The 24242-nt window shown below is 40.7% G+C and overlaps 1 protein-coding gene across 4 annotated transcripts; it reads left to right on the top strand.

Moving 5' to 3' along the window:
- Window positions 1–23913, top strand: LOC124256815. Of its 4 annotated transcripts, none has more exons than XM_046690779.1 (10): window positions 2–98; window positions 15049–15143; window positions 18567–18725; window positions 19109–19246; window positions 20722–20835; window positions 21476–21589; window positions 21959–21979; window positions 22160–22300; window positions 22764–22877; window positions 23548–23913. In XM_046690779.1, exons 1-10 carry the CDS (start codon window positions 70–72, stop codon window positions 23670–23672), a joined length of 1050 nt encoding a protein of 349 aa, XP_046546735.1. In that variant the 5' UTR covers window positions 2–69; the 3' UTR covers window positions 23673–23913. The 4 variants fall into 4 exon arrangements, with proteins under 4 accessions (XP_046546738.1, XP_046546735.1, XP_046546736.1 ...); XM_046690780.1 differs by lacking the exon at window positions 2–98 and adding an exon at window positions 1356–1402; XM_046690781.1 differs by lacking the exon at window positions 2–98 and adding an exon at window positions 1802–1914.
- The last annotated feature ends 329 nt before the right edge of the window (window positions 23914–24242 follow it).

Consider the following 24242-nt stretch of genomic DNA (forward strand, 5'->3'; position numbering starts at 1 on the left):
TAAAAACCACTCGACTGGAACATATTGTATATTAGACGGGTAGTCAAACTGGGAGTAGTCAGACAAGGAATGAACCATCCTGACAAACACACGCACGGGTAAGTCAAGACTTCACCAGACAAATACCCCGGAAGATATAGTACAAGTCAAAATAGGGAATTGTGACACCATTTAATCACCGATGTTAATTTTAACGTATGTTATATTTGGGATTACACGTTCTTAGTAAAGTACAGATTCTAGTACTTTTGGGGTTGAGTCCCATCCGGGATTAGAACCCACACCCTCAGAGTCAGGCACCTAATCGCCAGCACACATAGTCAGACGCCTAGACCGCTCAGCCACCGCGGCTTCCACAACTAAGAAAGTGTAATCCCAAATATAACATACGTTACATTTGACCACTTTCTAAAATGGTATTGTGTATTTGATGTTATATTTGTGAGTGGTTTGAATGTTTTTCTGAGGTCTTGAGTATTGTAACCTTGAGAAAAATGTTTTAAACAAGAACCGCGTGACGCTCTTTGGGACCTTTGTTAAAAGAACATACCGTCAAGCATATAGTGTTTATCAATACTGTAAAATAAAGACTGACCTGGCGTCATCTATTACGTCATGAAAAGTCAATGACATTATCCATGGTAATCAAGAATAATCTCCATGTTGTTTTTTTCTGTCAAGTATTTATCAAAAGGAATATACAGTGACCCGTGAAGAATCCGGGTAGAATTGATTAGAATTCAGTAACCCATGCTTGTCGTAAGATGCGACTAACGGGATCGGGTGGTCAGGCTCGTTAACTTGGTTGACACATATCAACCGTGCCAAAAGCTGCTATTTAATACTAAGTCGAAGGAAGCATCTTTCATATGGATAATATATATTTTTCTTATGGTGCTTTACTGTTGTGATATTATTTTGCCTCTCATAATTATTGAGAATGGTTCTCTACGATTTGTTTATGTGTGTATATATACCTTTTTCAATTGTACTATTCCAAAAAAGAAACGGCATAACCTAGAAATCTGTTGCGAAAATGTTGTATTTTCAAACATGCATAACTCGTCCATAAATAGACTTTAGTACATGAATTTTTACATCAGTTTAGAAGAAGGTAATGTCTATACAACCGGATGTCCTCCTAAGCCCAGACACCCTGGCTGCTGTGCTCACCCCCGTGGCAGTACGATCACGCAAAAGTAGTACCCGGATGTACCGATCTTGGGTAACGAGCTGCAAGCCGTGATATCGTGCTCAGACTAACATTCAGACGCCTGGCAACAGAAAATTGGTAATCTCCAGCGTGCATTCTTTCTATGGTGATGTTCCGTGTCGCAGCGTCAAGACGTGGCGTAGTGATTTGACCTTGAATTTTTTTCAAAACGGATGCCGATTATCGAAGGTAACCTGGATATTTCATAGCCAGACAGCGCATGCTCTTTGCTGCACAATTTCAACTGGAAGGTGATTTCTGTTGCGTTGTGGTGATGGCTTTTTAATTCTTGTTAGAAATCTCATCAAAATCAACATTTTCCGGTAAAGTCGATTTTTCACTTGTGCAATTGTGTAAAATCATGTTATCAACACTTCTGTTACATATTTGGACGATTGTTTGAACACAATTGGTAATTAATAGATTTTTAAAACTACAAAACGCTTATGCGTTTCTTTTTGTGGATAGTATATGTACATTATGAGATTATGATTATGAGACATTAGTAAACTATTGTCTGTCATTTTATCGTGTCCCAGCAGCATCGATCGATGGTCCAGACACGAATATTTACAGACAGCCACCATACAGCTGGAATATAGCATGGGTCACTGAAGATCAATTCTAACCCGGATCGTCACGGTGCGACGTGCATGGGGTTGTTCTGGTGGTTGTGTAGTGTGATTCACACTATTGTTTGGGTGAGTGTGTATTGAAATGCATACTATTGTTCTGTAATGTTTTAGTAAAATGCGTGGGATAGTTCTAGTGATTGTGTTGTGAGATGTATGGGATTGTTTGGATGATTGTGTGGGAAGATGTACAGAATTGATTTAGTGATTGTATATACAGCTGTATAGTATTGTTGTGGTGATTCTGTAGTGACTGTTTGGATGATTGTTTAGTCAAATGTACAGCATAGTTTTGGGAGACTGTCTAGAGAGATAGACACTCTTACCCCCCCCCCCCCCACACACACACACACACACACAAAAAAGAAAAAAGAAAAGAAAAGAGAAATGCATTCGTGATTTTGAAAATAGTTGACTCGTGTAGCTGCGGCAAAAACAATACAAATATACTATTCCTTACCAAAACGTCATCCTTGTGTTTTTGTAAACAGCTTCAGCGCCAAAACGCGGCGATTGTAACTTTTCCCTTGTTTTAGAAGCGTTTGAAGAAATATTCGACAAAACGTCACCAGGAAAACAGGCAAAATGCACGTGTAAATAAACGGAAAAGCATGCGGTATCGATCACTATGAAAAGGCAAACGTTGTTTTTAATTTTGTCAATCGTTTTTGCCTGGGAAAGGGGAAAGTGCCTACAATCGAAACATCGCCATAGGTCGCCTTGAAGCTGGGGAGTCGCAGCCTGCAGTTGCCCGACATTTCAACGTTCATCAGAGCACGATATCTCTCCTTTGGGATCGTTTCCTGTCGACCAATTCCACCCAAGATGGCCCGAGAAGCGGTCGTCCAAGAGTTACCACCCAAGTCCAGGACCGCTACATCCGGGTTGCTCACTTCCTTCATCATCTTGCCACAGCCGTGGAGACTGCACAAGGCATCCCTGGTTTGAGAAGAATTTCCGACCAAACTGTCAGGAATCGATTGTGTGAAGTAGGGATTCCACCAAGAAGGCCAGTTGTCGCCCCTGTTTTGTGAGACTGCCATCGACGGTGGTGTCGTAGAGTCCGGAACTGGAACCTTAGAAACTGGAGGCGAGTCTGGTTCAGTGATGGTCAGCAGACAAACAGTAGCAAACTTGAGAGAACAGTGAGACGTTGGCAACGTCATAATTAGCAGCGCGTCCTCTTCACCGACGAGAGAAGGCTCTGCATGTTCCATTCTGATGGCAGACAACGCACTTATCGTCGAAGAGGAGAACGCACTGTCCGTTGTTGCGGTAGGAGTGCCATGTTCAGGGGAGGTATTTTTGGTGACAAAAGGACGCCATTAGTCATCAGTGATAGGAGCTTGAATGCCGTACGCTACAGAGATGAGGTCCTGCGCCATGTCGTGCTTCCATTCCTTCGTCAACAGCTACAGGGTATCATGTTCCAACACGACAATGCCTGGCCTCAAACTGCTAACGTCGTGCAAAACGTCCTTAACGTCAACAACGTTCATGCGTTACCTTGGCCAATTTACTCTACATACCTTAATCCAATAGCGTACCTTTGGGATATCATGGACAGACAAAGTCGACGGCAACAACAACCTCCAAACACCCAGGAAGAACTCATAGCGACCCTCCACTAAGAATGGCAACGCATCCCACGTGACGTCATCAGGCGACTGATGAATTCAGTGCGTAGCAGAGTGTTTGCCTGCACTAGGGTGACGCATAACACCACCTACGGACATGTATTGAAAAACTGTTTTGTGTACCCCACATGGAGATTACCAGCCATATTTGATTCATCGTGCATTGTATTGTTTAGACTGTTTGCACAAAATATTGATGTTTACAAAACCGTTTATGTTGATCATTTATGCTTTGTTATCTTTTAGCTATCGAACTTGAAATCGAGTGCTAAGTGTCTTGTTTCTACTACTTGTTTCTGTTATTTTCTAATACAACCACTACTACTACTACAAGTACTACTACTACTACTGCTGCTGCTGTTGCTACTACTACTACTACTACTACTACTACTACTACCATTAAGATTACTACAGCTATCATTACGATTACTACTACTACTACTTCTACTACCACTACCACCACTATCTCTACGGCTACTACTACAACAGGCACTACTACTACTACTACTCCTACTACTACTACAAGTACTACTACTACAGCCACTACTACTACTACTACTACTACTACTACTACTACTACTACTTCTACTACTACTACTACTCTTCCACTACCAGAATAATTCATTCACGATACTTGCCTGGAAAAGATCGATTTGTGGCGAGGCCGGCGACAAAAGTTACTCACTGGAAGTATTCCCTGATTTTACGGACACTTCTTTCATTATGACAATACAAAATACAATACAAAATCCGCACTTCGGACCCTCCTCACACGTGATGGCATGAATCATTTTTTAAAATGAAACAAGTAGGTTAAATCCGACTAATTTGCTCAGATATTTATACGTCCGCGACGAGCGGACGCTTTAACCACTAGGCTACCCAACGGCCCCTTCCCGGAATGAACTTACATTGATTTGTTGAAACAGGTTGATTCGAGACTGCAGTCTAAGTGAAAGGCTGGTTTTACCCTTGCATGTTCACTACAGTAATTACTAGGATGCTGAAATGAAAGATAAACTCACTTGGATAAAACACGAAAAACAACATAAGCTGAGTGGAGGGTATTCGGAGTGAGTCACGTCATCTGCTTTGGGAATATGACGGTTACAAGTTGCAATCCCGTGATTGACATCATGAGCATCGATCTACGCAATTCCGATACAATGTATCATCCAAGTAAAATGAGTCTGACCACCTAAAGTGCCCCTTTTCGGGAAGAACGGGTTGCTGAAGACCAATTCTAAGTGATTGGAGACACGCATGGGTTTCTGCAATTCTAGCAAGCTGAAGGCAAGCCACAGGCCAATTGTAACCCGCATGTTCACGGATTGAAACAGGTATGGGTTGCTGAAGGCCAATTCTAACCCGGATGTTCACGGGTGGAGACAAGTATGGGTTGCTGAAGACCAATTCTAACCCGGATGTTCACGGATTGAGACAAATATGAGTTGCTGAAGACTAATTCTAACCCGGATGTTCACGGGTGGAGACAAGTATGGGCTGCTGAAGACCAATTCTAACCCAGATCGTCACGCGTGGAGACAAACACAGCACTATAAACCTGGCACACACAGACACATACTTTCATGTACGTCGCTATAAAAATGAAAGCATCTTGAACCCCACGTTATTCCCCATTTCACATCCCCGTCACTGTTTTCTTTGCTTCTTTTTCCATCAACCGTGGATAAATTAAATAGAAATATTGAAACCAATATTGGAAATCTGAAGAGATGTCTGTTGTTGAACGTCGCAGTATTTCCTATATAATATATAGTATAATCGTGTCTTTGACCAGAGGGGCGGGTGGGGTAGCCCAGTGGTTAAAGCGTTGGATCATCACGCCGAAGACCAGGGTTCGATTCCCCACATGGGTACAATGTGTGAAGCCCATTTCTGGTGTCCCCCCTCCGTGATATTGCTGGAATATCACTCACTCACTCACTCTTGACCAGAGAGACCCGGGTTCGATTCCACCCATGGTTACAACTTGTGAAGCCCATTTCTGGTGTCCCCCGATGTGATATTGTTGGAATATTGCTAAAAGCGGCGTAAACCATACTCACTCACTCACTCTCTCTGGACCAGTTAATCCAGTGTAATCTAGAGTATTTGTGCCAGGTGATAAATTAATGGAAGCGTACGTAAAATATTCACAACGCAATTCCGAACTTATTGATTTTCAAGTGTTTGCTTATTCGTCAGGCAAAGTAATACATTAAATGCGATCTCTACTTGGATTATATGTTCTGTTTAAAACTGCTTTAACAGCGCAGATACCTTTAAAACATTTCGAGACCTTTGAGGTTTTTGATTTAATGGACTCTAATAATCTTTTTGCCACATCATTGGAGTTTCTTGGTGACAATCTATACCACTCAAATAAATAGTGGGATCCCACACAAGTTACACTGGACGTAAGAGGTACCAACAAGGATCGGGGGATCAAGGCTTGACTGAGTGTCAGTTGAATATTTACTGGCCGCCATCAGGTTGCTGGGTTATAGCCGAGGGTGGCGATCTTGAGCATGGTCAAAGGGAGACAACTCTTGCTATTTTTTCTTTCATTCCCCATCATGTTTCAATGTCATCCATTCAAAGGCAGATGTCAAAGTTGAGTCGAGACGCTTCTCATCATCGACATTTTATGTGTTTCTAATGTCCACCCGCAACCAGCAATACCACTGAAAAAGGATAACACATATTTTAAAAATACAATAAGAGACATGGTTTTTTTTGCAACATATTTTGCAAAAATAATTTTTGAATTGATTCTTGATGCAGATCAGTCCGGTTTTCTTTGGAAACCATTTTTGATAATCGTAGATAGACCAAGGACAAGGTGATCTGTGTTTCTTAAGCGTGTTCATGGTTAAGGGTATATCTAATTATGTGTATCACATCTAGGCATGCGCAGTGAAGTAGCCTAGTGGATGGAGCGTTCGCTCGTAACGCAGAAGACCCGGGTTCGATTCCCCATTTCTGTTGTCCTCCGCCCTGGTATTGCTGTAATATTGCTAAAAGAGGCATAAAATAAACTCACTCACACATCTGGAAATAAATGTTCACAGAGGAGCAGAAGCCTGAGATAGATTAGTTTTTATTATTTCACATCGACATAATTCATGGCAGGTGGGAGATGGGGAAAAAGACATGTATACAATTAGCCTAATAACAACACTTGTCTTAATAACATAAACTTTACCTTTTCTAACTCATGCTAGCTCTCGGAAGCGCAACCGATGAGAGGGGACGGTGGGGTAGCCTAGCGGTTAAAGCGTTCGCTCCTTACGCCGAAGATCCGGGTTTCTGGTGTCCCTCGCCGTGATATTGCTGGAATATTGCTAAAAGCGGCATAAAACTGACTCACTCACGCAACCGATGACATAAACTGAAGCAAACCTAAAATATTCACATTCCCATTTCTAACGACAATGCTCATTTTCAAAAAGCTTCCGGCATGGTGGAGTGGTATGGTGTACATCAGTCTTGATGTAGGATAACAACCCAAAAGGCCGTTATTAAATCTGATCTTGGATAACAAACCAATTGTCGATGTCAGATCTGATCTTGGATAACAAACCAATTGTCGATGTCAGATCTGATCTTGGATAACAAACAAAATGTCGTTATCAGATCTTATGTAGGATAACAAACCAATTGTCGATGTCAGATCTGATCTTGGATAACAAACCAATTGTCGATGTCAGATCCGATCTTGGATAACAAACAAAATGTCGTTATCAGATCTGATCTTGGATAACAAACAAAATGTCGTCTGATGTCTTTTAGCGGCATTTAATCTAGCAATGGAAGTCCCAACCCTAGAGGATGTATATACCAAATACTATGCCGCTGTGGCGATCAATATATTGGCGAGACACTCAGGCCCATCAACACCCGTGTTGGTCGTCAGTATGTAAACAAAATGATAAGTCAGCAATATCGGAGCACAAGGCAAATAACCCAATTCATGTCATCATGTGAACTGACATCAGGGTGCTTTCGAGCAATAACAACGACTGGGGTTGGAGAAAACTACAGGAGGCTGTGGAAATAAGAAAACATAACCCGACAATGAATCGTGATCAAGGTGTCTACCTGCCAAGCACGTGGGACCTTTTGAATAACTTTTGATAAATGCGAAGCCTATTATCCATTCATTTTGAAAAGCCTACTATCAAGTAATCATTGTGTAATAGCAATCATTGTGTAATTAGCAACCATTATGTAATTAGCAATGATTGTGTATTAACAATTCAAGTTTCAAGTCTATTATCTAGCACGAATCAATCATCATTATGTAATTAACAGTTCAAGTTTTCATCTTCACTTATGCTGTACTCTTCCTTGTGGATTGTGATGTCATAGTGTCAACTGTCACTTCACACGATGATCTGTAATGATCCCGAAACCTTGTTGGGGAAAGAATAAGGAAGCTAAAATCCATGAAATATCCTGGAATTCAAATGTCGTTGTCAGATCTGATATAGGATAACAAACTAACTGTCGTTGTCAGATCTGATATAGGATAACAAACTAACTGTCGTTGTCAGATCTGATATAGGATAACAAACTAACTTTCGTTGTCAGATCTGATCTAGGACAACAAACCAAATGTCGTTATCAGATATGATCTAGCATAACAAACCAAATGTTGTAATCAGATATGATCTAGCATAACAAACCAAATGTCGATATCAGATATGATCTAGCATAACAAACCAAATGTCGTTATCAGATCTGAGCTAGGATAACAAACCAAATGTCGTTGTCAGATATGATCTAGCATAACAAACCAAATGTCGTTATCAGATATTATCTAGCATAACAAACCAAATGTTGTTATCAGATCTGATCTAGGATAACAAACCAAATGTCGTTGTCAGATATGATCTAGCATAACAAACCAAATGTTGTTATCAGATATGCTCTAGCATAACAAACCAAATGTCGTTATCAGATATGATCTAGGATAACAAGTCAAATGTTGTTATCAGATCTGATCTAGGATAACAAACCAAATGTCGTTGTCAGATATGATCTAGCATAACAAACCAAATGTTGTTATCAGATATGATCTAGCATAACAAACCAAATGCTGTTATCAGATCTGATCTAGGATAACAAACCAAATGTTGTTATCAGATATGATCTAGGATAACAAACGTCAGATCTGATTTTGGATAACATATCAAATGTCTTTGCCAGATGTGATTGCCAGGATGAAAAACCAAATGTCGTTATCAGGACACATCTGCATCCCGATCCACAAAGCGATCGTAACGTTACGACCTATCGTAACTCTATGCCTTACCATAGGCTTACGAATGACATAGTGCTACGTTCTTAGCATGATGTTATTCGATCGATCACAATAAGGTTGGTTTGATCAGGGTTAAAAAAAACACGTGAAAAGGCGTCATGCAGTTTTATCTTTGATAATAAACCTGAGGTCGTTTTCAGGCTTGATCTGGATAACAACCCGAAGGTTTTTGTCAGGCTTAATCTAGGAAAGCAAACTTAAGGTCGTTGTCAGGTTTAATCTAGGACAATATGGCAAATATTGCTATCGAGCTTAATCTTGGAAAAGAAACCAAATGTCATTGTTAGATCGTAATGGCCGTTGTCAGGCTCAATCTAGGATGACAAATGAAAGCTCGTTGTCAGGCTTAATCTGGGATAAGAAGGCAAATGTCGTTGTCAGGTTTAATCTAGGATTACAAGGCAAAGCTCGTTGTCAGGCTCAGTCTAGGATGACAAATGAAAGATCGTTGTCAGGTTTAATCTAGGATAACAAGGCAAAGCTCGTTGTCAGGCTCAGTCTAGGATGACAAATGAAAGATCGTTGTCAGGCTTAATCTGGGATAAGAAGGCAAATGTCGTTGTCAGGTTTAATCTAGGATAACAAGGCAAAGCTCGTTGTCAGGCTCAGTCTAGGATGACAAATGAAAGCTCGTTGTCAGGCTCAGTCTAGGATGACAAATGAAAGATCGTTGTCAGGCTCAGTCTAGGATGACAAATGAAAGATAGTTGTCAGGCTCAGTCTAGGATGACAAATGAAAGATCGTTGTCAGGCTTAATCTGGGATAAGAAGGCAAATGTCGTTGTCAGGTTTAATCTAGGATAACAAGGCAAAGCTCGTTGTCAGGCTCAGTCTAGGATGACAAATGAAAGCTCGTTGTCAGGTTTAATCTGGGATTACAAGGCAAAGATCGTTGTCAGGTTTAATCTAGGATAACCAACCAAAGGCCGTTTTCAGGTTTAATCTTGGATAACAAGGCAAATGTCGTTGTCAGGTTTAATCTAGGATAACCAACCAAAGGCCGTTTTCAGGTTTAATCTAGGATAACAAGGCAAAGCTCGTTGTCAGGCTCAGTCTAGGATGACAAATGAAAGATCGTTGTCAGGCTTAATCTGGGATAAGAAGGCAAATGTCGTTGTCAGGTTTAGTCTAGGATAACAAGGCAAAGCTCGTTGTCAGGCTCAGTCTAGGATGACAAATGAAAGATCGTTGTCAGGCTTAATCTGGGATAAGAAGGCAAATGTCGTTGTCAGGTTTAGTCTAGGATGACAAGGCAAAGCTCGTTGTCAGGCTCAGTCTAGGATGACAAATGAAAGCTCGTTGTCAGGTTTAATCTAGGATAAGAAGGCAAATGTCGTTGTCAGGTTTAATCTAGGATGACAAGGCAAAGCTCGTTGTCAGGCTCAGTCTAGGATGACAAATGAAAGCTCGTTGTCAGGCTTAATCTGGGATAAGAAGGCAAAGCTCGTTGTCAGGTTTAATCTAGGATAACCAACCAAAGGCCGTTTTCAGGTTTAATCTGGGATAACAAGGCAAATGTCGTTATCAAGCTTGATCAGGGAAAAAGAAACCAAAGTTCGTTGTCAGATCAGTCCATTGTCAGTTTGATCCTGGATAGGAAAACAAGGGCGTTGTCTGCCTTACTATAGGATAACAAACCTATCATTGCCAGATCTGATCTTGGATAACAAAGCAATGGCCGTTGTCAGGCTCAATCAAGGACGACAAACGAAAGGTCGTTGTCAGGTTTAATCTAGGACAACAAGGCAAAGATCGCTATTAAGCTTGATCCCGGAAAAGAAACCAAATGTCATTGTCAGATCCGATCTTGGATAACAAGGCAATGGTCGTTGTCAGGCTCAATCTAGGATAATAATGCAAAAGTCGTTGTCAGGTTTAATCTAGGACAACAAGGCAAAGATCCCTATTTAGCTTGATTTGGGAAAAGAAACCAAATGTCATTGTCAGATCCGATCTTGGATAAGAAGGCAATGGTCGTTGTCAGGTATAATCTAGGATAAAAAGGCAAACGTCTTTATCAAGCTTGATCTGGGAAAAGAAACCAAAGTTTGTTGTCAGGTCCACTCTTGGATAACCAACCAAAAGGTCGTCGTCAGGCTTAATCTGGGATAGCAAGGCAAAGGTCGTTATCAAGTTCGATCAGGAAAAAAACCAAAGTTCGTTGTCAGATCCGGTCATTGTTAGTTCTGATCTTGGATAACAAACCAACTGTCGTTGTCTGCCTTAAATTAAGATAGCAAGACAACGGTCGTCATTAAGCTTGATCTGGGAAAACAAATGTCGTTGTCAGATCTGATCTAGGATAACAAACCAAATGTAGTTGTCAGACTTTATCTGAAATACCAAAGGGTCATTATCGGATCTGACCGAGAATAACAAATGAACGACCTGATCTAGGGTAATAAATACAGGTCAGGAATTCAAACCCATAAAATTTTGTTGACCGGAATATAGACGTATAGATCATATTCTCTGTCAATAGGAAGCATTATTTGCCCACAATAACCTACTACCTTAGAAGTTCCGGATGAATAATATTATTCAGAGTTCGTATTGGTGAACCTGTAATAGTCCGCTCGTTATTACCTTCTGGACAATACATCAATAACCCAGACAAATCTTGAACAGAAAGTCAGGGTTCTGCTGGTGACAGATTGAGCATGACTCGATATAGTCCATGCATCAGGCACAAGTACAAAGAATGAATGTACTTTGTAAGTAGACTCTCCCACCAATACTCTTGTTATTCACCAACGGCCCTCAGCAACAAGCAAGCTGGTGATACTTGTCCTTCTGAAGGTCTTGGGAAGGTGAGATGTTCTCCCTAGTTCTGTGTATTTGGTATAGTCCTGGAGTTATTTAGAAGGGAATTATGTTCTTATTGATAAACCTTTATCCAAATTCAGTACCTAATTTACATTTGATATTTCGTAGATATTTAACTGTGCTAAGGTAAAGTTACTCTGTAACATCAAATACTTCAAGAAGGTATGAGATGTTCTCCCTAGTTCTGTGTATTTGGTATAGTCCTGGCGCTATTTAGAAGGGAATTATGTTCTTATTGATAAACCTTTATCCAGACTCAGTATCTAATTTACATTTGATATTTCACATATATTCAATTGTGTTAAGGTAAAGTTACTCTGTAACATCATATACTTCAAGAAGGTATGAGATGGTCTCCCAAGTTCTGTGTATTTTGTATACTGATGTTATTAAGATAGACGGGGCGGTCGGGCAGCCAATGGTTAAAGCGTTCGCTCCTCACGTCGAAGGCCCGGGTTCGATTCCCCACATGGGTACAATTTGTGAAGCCCATTGCTGGTGTCCCCCGCCGTGATATTACTGGAATATTGCTAAAAACGGCGTAAAACCATACTCAGTCAGTCAGTATTAAGATAAACATTAGATTCTTATTGACGTAAATTTGTCTATAAGTATACTCTCCCAAAAAAGAAACGCATATAGGAATTTCAACTGTATTTTTATGTTTAGTTTGAAACATCTTGTAGGCTTTATGAGTCAATGAAATATAGCGAAATCGCACACTGGGAATGCAGACTTATCCGTCTTTGGCACTAACTCGAGGAAAGTCAGTTTGAGTGTCACATGGAGACGTGTAGTAGCGCTGAAGTCAATACCTCGTGTGACCACCGTGGGCATCCAGAACTGCACGGCATCGCCTCGGCATCGAACGAATAAGTCTCAGAATCACGTGTTGCCCAATCGCAGCCCACTCTGCCTGTAGTGCCTGTGCGAGTTGCTGAAGTGTCTGGGGCTGAGGGTTACGGCGTCGCACCCGTCTGTCCAGGGCATCCCACAGATGTTAGATCGGGTTTAAGTCCGGTGATCTTGAGGGCCAGGCTAGCACATTGATGATGTGGTTCTGGAGGAAGTCTCTAGAGTGACGTGCTGTGTGGGGCCTGGCATTGTCCTGTTGAAACAACTCCCTCTGGCGATCAATGATTGGAAGGAGGTGTGGGCGTAGGATTTCATCACAGGTTGTCACAGGCTGTCAGGTTGCCCTGGATCATCGCCAAATCACTTCTCCCACGGCAGGTGATCGTTCCCCACATAATAACACTGCCCCGGCCGAATCTGTCCACCTGGGGAACGCAAGCGTCGGCGAAACGTTCACGTTGACGTCTGTACACCCGCATTCTGCCATCGCGTCGTTCCAATAGAAATCGTGATTCATCACTGAACCAGATTCTACGCCAATGCGGTAGGTTCCAGGCCTGAACGTTGGTGCACCATTGAACTCGATGTCGACGATGTTGTTGTCGAAGCACAGGGCTAAAATAAGGTCTTCTGGCACGTAAACCAGCCTCTCTCAACCTGTTCCTGACGGTCTGTGCAGAAAGCCTCCTCAACCCGGGTATTTGTCGAGTGGTACTGGTCGCCGTAGCTGTTCGATGACGCAGGTGATGTACCCGGATGTAGCGATCCTGCGCCGCACTGGTCGCTCGAGGTCGCCCACTACGAGGGGCATCTGCTACCGCATTCTGCCGGCGATATCTCTCCCAGAGCCGTGAAATGGTGCTTTGGTGAACATTCATGCGTCGGGCAACTGTACGTTGAGACTGGCCAGCTTCAAGCAAACCAATGGCGATATGACGGTTGGCTTCACATAGACATGGCATTTTGCGTTCGTCAACAATATTCCAAATACAGTGAATAATCGACAGACAGCGATCAACCTTTTATACCCATCATTGAGACTATCTGATCCCCAACTTTCACGTGCATTGCATGTGAATTGTGTATTCTGTGACACTACACGCCGAAATTGAAAATCATGCTGGTAAATACGGGTATGTTACAGATGGTGCGTTTTGTTGTGATGTTTCAAAACATAGGACTCATAAACAGAGCAAAACCTTTTGTAAAATAAATCACGTTTTAATTCATTGCTACATGAAATTGCTATTTTCATGATGCGTTTCTTTTTGGGGAGAGTATATTTAATTCATATTTGACATTTCACATATATTTAATTGTGCTGTGATAAGATTCCGTTTTAAACGCCACTGTATTTCAGGAAGGAAGGAATGTTTCGTACAGTGTCTGATGACATTATGACTTCATGCTATTTTCATGTGCCTTTATGACATAATATGCACCGCCTCATCATTAATTCCATTGGTCAGTTTCATGACTGAGTGAGAAGTGAGTTCTTGGGGTTTGTTAGTTGTGATGCTTCTGGCAATGTTAACGCAATGTCAGAGCGAGGTATACCAGGAATTGTCTCCACAAATTGAAGACGAACCGGACCATTTAAGGTGATGTAAAACGGTCTAGAAGCTTGTTCTATTGGTCTCGAAGAAACTGTTTCAGAAATAACCAGGAATGTGTGTGAAATATTATAAGATGTAGGAAAGTCCCAACTGAACGAGGTCGCTGGAAGGGTTTGTCTTTGTGAAACGTGTAACAAATCTTAAATTTGAACCTATGATTATCAGTGCCTTGCGTTGTATAAGAGGCGACTAACTTGCGTACTAGCTTGTCGACCTTACAGTGTTACAAGTGACTTACAAGCGACTTACACTGAAATGGCTGGTTAAGCTTACTGAGTGAGCGAGTCTGTTTGGTTTTACCCCGCTTTTAGCAATATTCCAGCAATATCACGGCGGGGGACACCATAAATGGGCTTCACACATTGTACCTATGTGTGTGTGTGTGGTGTGGGTGTGAATCCGAGTATTCGGTTTGACGAGCGAACGCTTTAACCACTAGCCTACCCAACCGCCCGGTTAGGCTTACTGAACATTGTGTAAGTGGCGACTGACATGCGATCACAGTTTCTTTGCGAATTGTTTCTTTGACCTAACCAGATGTAAGTTCTTTGTATTGTATTGTATTGTTTTGTATTGTATTGTATTGTATTGTATTGTATTGTATTGTATTTCTTTCAATGTACGTTTCAATGGTGCAATCCCATGTATCGGATTTGCTCATCTTCTCCTTGGAGGTGAATTCTTGTTATTGTTTCTCATTTTCTATATTTCAGAATGTTTTTTGTTTGTTTGTTGTTTAACGCCGCACTCAGCAATATTCAAGCTATATGGCGGCGGTTTGTAAATAATCGAGTCTGCACCAGGCAACCCAGTGATCAACAGCATGAACATCGATCAATTGGGATACGATGGAATGACCATCCTATCACGTTAGACGCCTCTTACGACAAGCATTCATTGCTGAACAATTCTAACCCGGATCTGCACGGGTATATTTCAGAATGAGCGTACCCACCACGTGTGCAGCTTTGCTTGTTGCTGTCGTGGCAACGAGTGTAATCTGCCAGGATCCCCCTGAACTGAGCCGATTGGATGGTGAGTTTCCCAATTTCTATCTGGTAGTAGACTAGAAATTGGAATGCTGACATGACATGAATCTATAGTCATACGAATTTCGCATATTTAAGTAATTGTTACAGTTTCAAAACTTATTCTAATCGCTTAGTATTTAGACTTTCACGTCAAGGTAAGATATTATTGACGTTAAGTGAGGCAGAACCTAGGAAACTTCGTTCTTCGTTTCCGGAAAATGACATTCGGCTTCTTTATGTCACGGAGCGATATGAACGGCCACATTGAACTACCTGACGTTACTAACTAAGAATCATCTCCTATCGATAAATAGCGGCTGAATCACCTTCGTTCCTTGCTGTATAGCTAGAAATATGTATCCTAAGCAAAAACGCAAACCATCCAATCTCAACAAACAGCTACAACCTACTTCGCTGCTTGAGTAATTTGACGTAAGTAACTCAGCCATTTCTACTTAATCAATATATATAAGAATCTTACCTTACCTTGATGAATAACTATAGCCTTCCCACCTTGATGAATAACTATAGCAACCTCGCCTTGATGAATGACTATAGCCACCTTACATTAATGAATAACTATAGCAACCTCACCTAGATAAATAAATATAACAACCTCACCTTGATGAATAACTATAACAACCTCACCTTGATGAATAACTATAGCCACCTTACATTAATGAATAACTATAGCAACCTCACCTTGATAAATGACTATAGCCACCTTACATTAATGAATAACTATAGCAACCTCACCTAGATAAATAAATATAACAACCTCGCCTTGATGAATAACTATAGCCACCTTACATTAATGAATAACTATAGCAACCTCGCCTTGATGAATGACTATAGCCACCTTACATTAATGAATAACTATAGCAACCTCGCCTTGATGAATGACTATAGCCACCTTACATTAATGAATAACTATAGCAACCTCGCCTTGATGAATAACTATAGCCACCTTACATTAATGAATAACTATAGCAACCTCACCTAGATAAATAAATATAACAACCTCGCCTTGATGAATAACTATAGCCACCTTACATTAATGAATAACTATAGCAACCTCGCCTTGATGAATGACTATAGCCACCTTACATTAATGAATAACTATAGCAACCTCGCCTTGATGAATAACTATAGCCACCTTACATTAATGAATAACTATAGCAACCTCACCTTGATAAATAAATATAACAACCTCACCTTGATGAATAACTATAGCCATCTCACCTTGATGAATAACTATAGCCACCTCACCTTGATGAATAACTATAGTAACCTCACCTTGATGAATAACTATAGCCACCTTACCTTGATGAATAACTATACCCACCTTACCTTGATGAAGAACTATAGCCACTTTACTTTGATGAATAACTATAGCCACCTTACCTTGATGAATAACTATAGCAACCTCACCTTGATGAATAACTATAGCCATCTCACCTTGATGAATAACTATAGCCACCTCACCTTGATGAATAACTATAGCAACCTCACCTTGATGAATAACTATAACCAATTCACCTTGATGAATAACTATAGTAACCTCACCTTGATGAATAACTATAGCCACCTTACCTTGATGAATAACTATACCCACCTTACCTTGATGAAGAACTATAGCCACTTTACTTTGATGAATAACTATAGCCACCTTACCTTGATGAATAACTATAGCAACCTCACCTTGATAAATAACTATAGCCACTTTACCTTGATGAATAACTATAGCCACCTTACCTTGATGAATAACTAAAGCCACATCACCTTGATAAATAACTATATCCACCTTACCTTGATAAATAACTATAGCAACCTCACCTTGATAATGACTATAGCCACTTCACCTTGATGAATAACTATAGCAACCTCACCTTGATAATTACTATAGCCACTTCACCTTGATGAATAACTATAGCAAACTCACCTTGATAAATAACTATAGCCACTTCACCTTGATGAATAACTATAGCCACCTCACCTTGATGAATAACTATAGCCACCTCACCTTGATAAATAACTATAGCCACCTTACCTTGATGAATAACTATAGCCACCTCACCTTGATGAATAACTATAGCCATCTCACCTTGATAAATAACTATAGCCACTTCACCTTGATGAATAACTATAGCCACCTTACCTTGATGAATAACTATAGCCACCTCACCTTGATAAATAACTATAGCCACCTCACCGTGATAAATAACTATAGCCACTTTAGCTTGATGAATAACTATAGCACTTTACATTGATAAATAACTATAGCCACTTCACCTTGATAAATAACTATAGCCACTTTACCTTGATGAATAACTATAGCCAACTTACCTTGATAAATAACTATAGCCACCTTACCTTGATGAATAACTATAGCCACCTTACCTTGATAAATAACTATAGCCACCTCACCTCGATGAATAACTATAGCCACCTTACCCTGATGAATAACTCTAGCCACCTTACCTTGATGAATAACTATAGCCACCTCACCTTGATGAATAACTATAGCCACCTTACCTTGATGAATAACTCTAGCCACCTTACCTTGATAAATAACTATATCCACTTTACCTTGATGAATAACTCTAGCCACCTTACCTTGATGAATAACTATAGCCTTCCCACCTTGATGAATAACTATAGCCACCTTACCTTGATGAATAACTATAGCCTTCCCACCTTGATGAATAACTATAGCCACCTCACCTTGATGAATAACTATAGTAACCTCACCTTTATGAATAACTATAGCCACCTCAAATTTATGAATAACTATAGCCATCTCACCTTTATGAATAACTATAGCCACCTTACCTTGATGAATAACTATAGCCACCTCACCTTGATGAATAAGTACAGCCACCTCACCTTGATGAATAAATATAGCCACTTTACCTTGATAAATAACTATAGTAACCTCACCTTGATGAATAACTATAGCCACCTTACTTTGGTGAAAAGCTATAGCCACCTTACCTTAATGACTAATTATAGCCACTCACCTTGATGAATAACTATAGCCACTTTACCTTGATGAATAATTGTAGCCACCTAACCTTGATGAATAACTATATCCACCTTACATTGATGAATAACTATAGCCACCTTACCTTAATGACTATTTATAGCCACTCACCTTGATGAATAACTATAGCCACCTTACCTTGATGAATAAGTATGGCCACCTTACATTGAAGAATCAATTTAGCTGCCTTACCTTAATGAAAAGATGTAAGCATCTTACCTCACCTTGATGAATAACTATAGAAATCTCACCTAGAAGAATAGTTGAAACATCTCACCTTGATGAATAACTATAGTCACCTCAAATTGATGAATAGATGTAAGCATCTTACCTTGATAAATATCTCACAACCTGATTTGTCTATTATAAGCCTATGTGTTCCAGTCTTCGTTCCGGCCACTCTAAGTGAAGACAAACAGATATGTTACCTTGCTGATGGAACTGCCTACGATCGTCATACCCGGTTTTCAGTCCCCGATATACAGCCCTGTGTGTTCCTCAAGTGTACCATGGGTGGACCCCAGGTGTTTTGGAGTCAAAGCGGTACGTGTCAAACACCCGAGTAGTTGGTAGACAGTTATTTTACATGTCGATTTTAAATAATAGATTCCTCACATGGGCACACTGTGTGAAGCCCATTTATGTTGTCCCCAGCTGTGATATTGCTGGAATATTGCTAAAAGCGGCGTAAAACTAAAACTCACTCACTCAGTCACTGGATTGTCCGGTTTAGACAATCATTTTAAGACCGATGTCATAAAGCATGAATATTGTCGAATGGGTCGTTAAACAAAGAAGCAAACAAAGTGAAAAACAAACACATATTGAATCATTGGCAACGCTTCACACATGGAATCCTCTCAAATGATGTCACGGAAAGGAATGATTATCATGTGACATATTCTGAGAGGTTTGTGATATTTTAGGTTGTGAGTACAACGGGGCGTGTGTGCCCATGAAGGACGAGGTGACTGTTGGATGTCGACAGTACAAGTGTTTCGTATACAACCATAAGAGACCCCATGGGACGAGAGTAGGGGCGTCATTATCACCACAACCACAAGGTAACATTGTCACGTCTTTTTTCAGTCTTTGATCGCCCGTGAAGATCCGAATGAGAACTGATCTTCACTAACCCATGCTTGTCGAAAGTGACGGGATCGGTTGGTCAGGCTCGCTGACTTGGTTGACACTTGTAATCGTATCCCACCTGAGGCTCATGAGTTTGATCGCTGGATTGTCTGCTCCCGACTCAATTGTTTACAAAGCGCCGCCATATAGCTAGAATATTGGAGTGCGGCGTAAAACAACCATTCAACTATCTTTCACCAGATATATGTATTTGTACTTATTTATGTCTCCCCATAAGTGTTTGGGTGGTGGGTAGCCGAGATGTTAAAGCGTTCGCTTGTCACGCCAAAGACCCAAAGTTCGATTCCCAACATTTCTGGTGTCCTCCACAGTAATATTGCAGCCATATTACTGAAAGCGGCGTAAAACTAAACTCACTCACTATTACAGATCGTGTATACTCTCCGTGTGGTTGTAGCTGTTATTTCTCGCATCACGTGTGGCTGAGCAATACAAACTCAACTATTAAAATTGTGGATTTGTTTCGGTTCGCTGAATAATAATAATATCTGTATTTACACCCCGCTGGATTCAATACAAGAATGTATGCTCAAAGCGCTACGTATGAAGCTGATTGGGATGCTACAAGACCAAAAACATTTGTACATAAAATCCTTGCATCCTTTGAGGATATGTTTGTTAGTCAGTGTAGTATTTTCTAAAGAGAAGTGTTTTTAAGGCACATTTGAAGGAATCAAGGGATGTTGTTTGTCTGAGTTCGAGTGGCAGCTGGTTCCATAGTGTTGGGGCTAAAAGAGTGAGTAAGTGAGTTTAGTTTTACGCCGCACTCAGCAATATTCCAGCTATATGGTGGCGGTCTGTAAATAATCGAGTCTGGACCAGACAATCCCGTGATCAACAGCATGAGCATCGATTTGCGCAATTGGGAACCGATGACATGTGTCAACCAAGTCAGCGAGCCTGACCACCCGATCCCGTTAGTCGCCTCTTACGACAAGCATAGTCGCCTTTTGTGGCAAGCATGGGTTGCTGAAGACCTATTCTAACCCGGATCTTCACGGGTCCATAACTAAAAGAGCGGAAACCAAAGGCTTTTAGTTTACGTCTTGGGATGACCAATAGATGTTGATCAGCTGATCGTAAGTCTTTTGGTGGAACATATTTGGTTACAAACTCATTGAGGTAGTCGGGAGCAGTTTCATGATAGCACTGGTAGGCTAGACTCAGGATTGTATACTCCAATATGGAAGAAGGCAATTGACCTGCACAATGCACGAATGGAGCATTTTCTTGTCAAAGAAAACGAGTGTACAGAACGATAACCAATATCATGTCTTCACTGATACATACTATGCACATTCACGTGTACCAAGTCTCAATCGATCCGGTGAACATCAGTGTCTTCACGAACCTCTGCAGCTACATGCATACATGTTGTATTCAACAGCTTCCTGTCCTGACGGAGACGAGTGTCGTGACGTGGGGTATGAGAGACGGGTAGATCCCTGCATTACTCTGAAATGTCAGGTACCCGGGGAGCCACTACAGGAAATCAAACAGGGTATACTGTACCTCTCATCGACGTGATTGTTTTCATTGACAGTGTGCACATTCATGAAAACCATATCTTCCCACTATGTCTTCACTGACACTGTGTACATCCATGTATACCATGTCTTCATTGAAACTGTGTACCTCTATGTATACCATGTCTTCCCACTGTGTACATCTATGTATACCATGTCTTCCCACTGTGTATATCTATGTATACCATGTCTTCCCACTGTGTACATCCATGTATACCATGTCTTCCCACTGTGTATATCTATGTATACCATGTCTTCCCACTGTGTACATCTATGTATACCATGTCTTCATTGAAACTGTGTACCTCTATGTATACCATGTCTTCCCACTGTGTACATCCATGTATACCATGTCTTCACTGACACTGTGTACATCCATGTATACCATGTCTTCATTGAAACTGTGTACATCTATGGATACCATATGTCTCCACTGACACTATGTACATCTATGTATACCATGTCTTCACTGACACTATGTACATCCATGTATATTATGTCTCACTGAATTTATGCACATCTATCTATGCCCTCTCTTCAAAAGAGCAAAATTTAATTACCCTATTGAGCCTTTTTTGAAATCGATGCCTTCATCGACTCGTCCTGTGCATTTAGGAGCCTGCCCTGACGGAGACGTGTGTCGTGATGTGGGGTATGAGAGACAGGTAGATGCCTGCACTACTCTAAAGTGTCGGGTACCCGGGGAGCCACTCCAGGAAATCAAACAGGGTAGGCTGAACCTATCATCCAGGGAATGTTTCTTCTTCAGATTCGTACAGGTCCTTTACTATGATGATTGGACAATGTTATCGATTCTGTCGTACAGGTCCCAATAAATGCAAATTTTCATGACTCTGGAAAAGCGTTATATCCATTTTTAATATAAATATTATCCATTTGATAATTGTAACACGTTGCTCAACGATTTTAGGGATTGATCGATTGATCGATCGATTGATTGATTGAATGATTGATTGTGTGAATCAGCATAAGCGAGCTGAATGAGTAATTCTGTAGTTCTGCAACATTACTGAGAGTTGATGCTAAATGCATTATATGTTCTGTTTGTAATTTAATTATCCATGTTCACGGTTCCAGATTGCCCATCAGTTGTACCAGGTAAGTGACTTCAAGCTTACTCCGACAATGATGTGACTATAGTCACACGCTGAAATATCACCTACATTGCAATACAGAAGTTGTATATCTACAAAAAAGTCTTCCTCTTCATCATACCAGCTTCTAAATGCAACTTAAAGAAGTAATTTAGCCACACGCTTTCATTCTTCATACTTACAGCAGTTTGCGATTGTAAAACCGAAGACGGGACTTGCAAAGCCAAGGGAGATAACTACAGCAATGACTGCGGAACAGCTGTTTGTTCTGATATCGGCGGTGGCAAACACGCGTTCAAACCCGGGTCTGGAATGAACTCGCAAGGTAGCGTGGAAGAATACCTTTTACCACAAATCAATTATGTTTTATCTTCCAAACAATGAAATTTGATAACTCCCGTTCAACATTTGAAATATTTTTAAAGGGTTAATTCACTTGTCACGATAAAGCAAAACAGAACTATATCTGACTGTTTTTGACTTAAAATAATACGCAGATTGAGTTTTCTTTATGTACGCGTTTTTTGAAGGTGAAAACATACCTAAGACAAATCGAATGACCTTTTTATTGTTTATTATATCTTTCCTGGTCAGTTGCGGGCAGTGGGGTAGCCCAGTGGTTAAAGTGTTCGCTCGTCACGCCGAAGGCCCGGGTTCGATTCCCCACATGGGTACAATGTGTTAAGCCCATTTCTGGTGTCCCCAGCCGTGATATTGCTAAAACCCAACTCACATACTCATTACACATAATGCATATACGAGTGCATAATACGATGATGTCGTTGTAGACTGCACGACTCCGGAGGGCGTCTGTATCCGCAGCTTCAGACCGCCCCACTTGAACGTCAACACCTGCAAGAAATACATATGTATCCGAGGTTCGGTTAAACCACCACAAACATGTGAGTACAGATACATGTAGTTAACGGAATTAACCGAGCGAACCCGAATGCACTGAAAGGTATGTGGACATTCTTGACGAACCAAATCATTCCTGTGATATTTTCTTTCCCCCTTGCTCAAACGGCCAGGGCAAATGAAATAAGACACTTAACCTGTTCCAATGAATCTGATTTTCTAGCCTGCAATGACAAAGACGTTGCATAGTAGGCTTCATTTGTTGAATATGCTGTGACAAAGGCTAAAAATCTCGCCTGCAGTGATTATGAAGTTGTACATCAAGGTTAAGATTTTATTTGTATGTGGTTCGAAATGCTGAAATTCTCTCCCGCATAACTATGAAGTTGTACACGAACCTACAGCAATGTTGTTTTGTAATAAGGTTGATATTCTCGCCTTCATTAACAATGATGTCGTACATGTTTTTGATTACGTGGATATCAGTGATCATGAGATGTACATCAATATTTCATATGTTGTTAATTGATCTGATGTTCAGACTCTCAGCTTCTATGATACTGTGTAATACTGGTAATATAACTTGCATAAATATTGGTCTTTCTTATGTTGTTAATGAGGCTAATATTCTCGCCTGCAGTGACTATGATGTTGTACAGTAGGGTATAGCAACGTTGTGTATGTTGTTAATGAGGCTGATATTTTCGCCTGCAGTGTGTTACAAGGATGGTCAATGTCAAGCTAATGTACAACCGGAGACGATGAATGGCGAGGATTGCTCCTGCAGAGTGAACCTGGGCAACGGCCGAGAGGAATGGGGGTGTGGACCATTTAAATAGTCAGGAACTGAATTCTGTCACTAGGCACTGATGAGCAATATTTGAAGAAAGGATTGTTGAATAGTAACAATTTCCTGCCTGAACTCTTTAATATGCTAGTGTGTGTACTTGAGTACGTAAATGCCAAGGTTTCTTTTGGCTATGACTAGAAATAAACATGCAGACATCGTTCGATACTTTATTTTGTTCTTGGGTTTGCTGAGGAAAACAGAACCACGAATAAAAATGAAATGATTTTTAATATAGAGTTAAGACTCGTATGTTGTACCAAAGATACACTACAAAATCCATTACGTGGAATTATAACACATGTTATGTCTGCACTGTATAAATTCAACACACATATTTCTAAGGATGGCAGAGTGTTTAACGCTGCATCAGCAGTCTGTATGTATTCGCGGTCGTTTTTCCCCAGGTATAATGTAAAATGAAGTAAAACGAAGATGGGGTGCCCTTGTTATCCTGCAAATTATATAGTGCCAATATCCAGATCACCTGCTCAAAGGCGCTTTGTTTCTTGGATGTCAGTCTCAAAAGGGCACAATGTATTATCAATCTCAACTCCATGCG

The sequence above is a fragment of the Haliotis rubra genome, unplaced genomic scaffold (genome assembly GCF_003918875.1).
Source record: "Haliotis rubra isolate DU_JTF1 unplaced genomic scaffold, ASM391887v1 Scf64, whole genome shotgun sequence".
Taxonomy (NCBI): domain Eukaryota; kingdom Metazoa; phylum Mollusca; class Gastropoda; order Lepetellida; family Haliotidae; genus Haliotis; species Haliotis rubra.